Raw genomic sequence first — 2,581 nt, 5'->3', positions numbered from 1 at the left:
CAGAAGTGGTTTACCAGCTTTGGTCAAAACCCCACCTTCTTTTATTTATAGCCAGTAGGTGAGTGGAGCTTCTACCCACCAAATAAATCTGCAGAAATGGAGATGAGAAAGTGGGCAATGTTAGATTTTTATTAGACTCTCAAGCCACAAAGACAGTACCCAGCAACACTTTCTATTAACTTCAACCCAAGACTATTATGATCAACAAAAGAAAATAGGCCAATATAGGAAGATGTCAAAGCCGGAGAGATCAAAGAATTCCAAAGCATCAACTAAATCTAAAATAAAACACAGCAACTTCAAACTACAAAGAGAGCCGTCTGGGCACAGACGATAAGTTGTGTGGCTATATACTTTCTTTATAGGTGGGGCTTAGAGACAGCATTTACATTATACTTTATGTAGGACAGAACCCAAAAGTCAATTGTGCACTTAAAAGAAAGGGGGGTGGCAGTGAAAGAAATGGCCTAAGTGCTAAGCCACCCCAACCGTGCCTCAGCTCCAATAACAGCTGATAACGACTCAATCTGATTAAGGGAGAAAGCATTCAAGTCACATGATTCTCTTGTTGTGCTCCTGTCCCAGCAAATGAGAAGGAGTAAACCCATGTGACAATGCCCCAAGAGTGTCTAAGCAAGTGACACACTCCTGAGATGAGGAGCCTCATTCCTCAGGGACCTCGTGACTGAGAGGTCTCTCGGGCATGGGTGGGCTCCTCCTGAACCACAGCAATGGTGACTTATCACAACTAGGGGAAGCTTTTCTTGGGAATAATGGAGCCTAGAGACCTACAGGTAGCACCACGTGAGTTACAAAATCATGTAAAAGGAGCTGCTGACACACTGGGAGCCAATTCAGGGACATCTAGTGATTACTCTTACAAAGAAGTTAAACCTCTGGGCTGGTGTCTCTGCTATGCTTTTTATTCTTCATCAATATCCAAAGTCATCAATAATATTGAAGCAAGTTTCTGAACTGAGAAACTACTCTGGTTCTAAAAATTTAATCCAAGGGATGCTGACTTAAACAAAGTCTAAGCTACTAGTTAAGTCCAGGATTTATTCCTTTCTTTTGAAATGACCCTCCTTAAGGAGCTAACCCAGAGGAAAAAAATTTCTTACCTTCCTGGGAAAATGTCCTGGGACTGGGCTGTGGGCTACTCTGGTCATCTCTCTCCTTATCCGAAGGAACTTTTTTCAGGGCAGGTGGAAGAAGAGCAACTTTAGGAGAACTAGGGCCAGATGGAGAGTCTGGGATGTCCTCTATGGAGACAAAAACACATGAATCAAACTGTTCCACAAACTGGATTCCAAGAACCTAAGTCAGGTAAATCTTTAAATACAATGACAAATTTTTAAAAAGCATCACAGAAGTTTTGGGCCCAAAATTAGTTTCTTGTTTCTGCTCAGTGAAGTAACATCCACAAACAATAGACAGAAAAAGAATGAATACTTAAAAAGGATTAAAATCTGCACAGAGGTGAATCTATCTTGCAGACACAGAATTTCAATGAGCTGGTATTTGAAAATTAGATTGTAAGTGAAGCAGTCCTTCTGCCTCAAACATACAAGCTGTTTTGATTTTCTTAAAATATGTTATGTTTATAACCCACTGCATTTACCTGTTGTCAAATCCAGTAAAGGAGTCACTCTGAATATTCATACCTATCTGTGTGCATGTATATATGTAGGTGATGTACCCGCATACATATACTGAGATCATTAAGAATAATTTGGAACCAGAAAGGACTTTCATAATCACTGGACAAATGGAGAGATTAAATGACCCTAAAATGATGGCAAAACAGGTAGGACTGTTTTACAGTCCTGAAAGCAAGGACAGTCTCAGAGCCCCCAACTCTCATACAGGGTGGGCCTTGGTGTTGGACAAAGGAACCCTTGACCCTCATCCCTTTTGCAGCTTTGCACGAGTTTCTCATGATGCCCTCCCACAGAAGCCCCTGTACCCTGTTCTTCTCCTGTGGATCTAGTGGGCCCTGGGAAGCCACCTGGTCATGATGTGACCAGTTAAACCCTTACCAGGCCGTGAGGCAGTTCTTGGTTTCTGCGGGATGGTGGGCCGTGCTGCCAGGCTGGGCTTGGGGGACTGCAGGAGGGGCTTCGGGCTGGTAGGCGTGCCAGACGAGCTCCGAGATCTGGAGCCCACATCCACCTTAGGTTCTGCTTTGGCATTTTTTTCTGGTGTTCCCAAACTGAAGCGGTTCTCTGGAAGACCAGGGTGCAGTTTAGGCACTAAAACGAAAACGGGTACAAAAGTCACACTTTAAAAATCAGAGGAGACGAGCTCCGAGATCTGGAGCCCACATCCACCTTAGGTTCTGCTTTGGCATTTTTTTCTGCTGTTCCCAAACTGAAGCGGTTCTCTGGAAGACCAGGGTGCAGTTTAGGCACTAAAACGAAAACGGGTACAAAAGTCACACTTTAAAAATCAGAGGTCAAAGAAGATAATAATTGGAAGCTTGAAGTCCGGTACTAACTGCAATAATCATTTATTGTCTTTTCTCACCGTAGATATTTTAGAACAGAAACATCCTGTTTCAGCAAGTTTTTAGAATCAAACT

General features: G+C 42.9%; 1 protein-coding gene across 1 annotated transcript in view; it reads right to left on the bottom strand.

Moving 5' to 3' along the window:
• The window catches only part of LRRC16A (leucine rich repeat containing 16A), a 115,764-nt gene that overhangs the window by 9,755 nt on the left and 103,428 nt on the right, over positions 1-2,581 (bottom strand). Inside the window, exons 19-20 of the mRNA XM_008571870.1 lie at positions 2,040-2,252; positions 1,122-1,262 (exon numbers count right to left, since the gene is read on the bottom strand). Of these exons, the coding sequence (XP_008570092.1) occupies positions 1,122-1,262; positions 2,040-2,252 (354 nt within the window). The remainder of the gene's footprint in view (positions 1-1,121; positions 1,263-2,039; positions 2,253-2,581) is intronic.

Source organism: Galeopterus variegatus, unplaced genomic scaffold (genome assembly GCF_000696425.1).
Source record: "Galeopterus variegatus unplaced genomic scaffold, G_variegatus-3.0.2 Scaffold732, whole genome shotgun sequence".
Lineage (NCBI taxonomy): Eukaryota > Metazoa > Chordata > Mammalia > Dermoptera > Cynocephalidae > Galeopterus > Galeopterus variegatus.
This window is presented reverse-complemented; position numbering and strand designations above follow the sequence as displayed.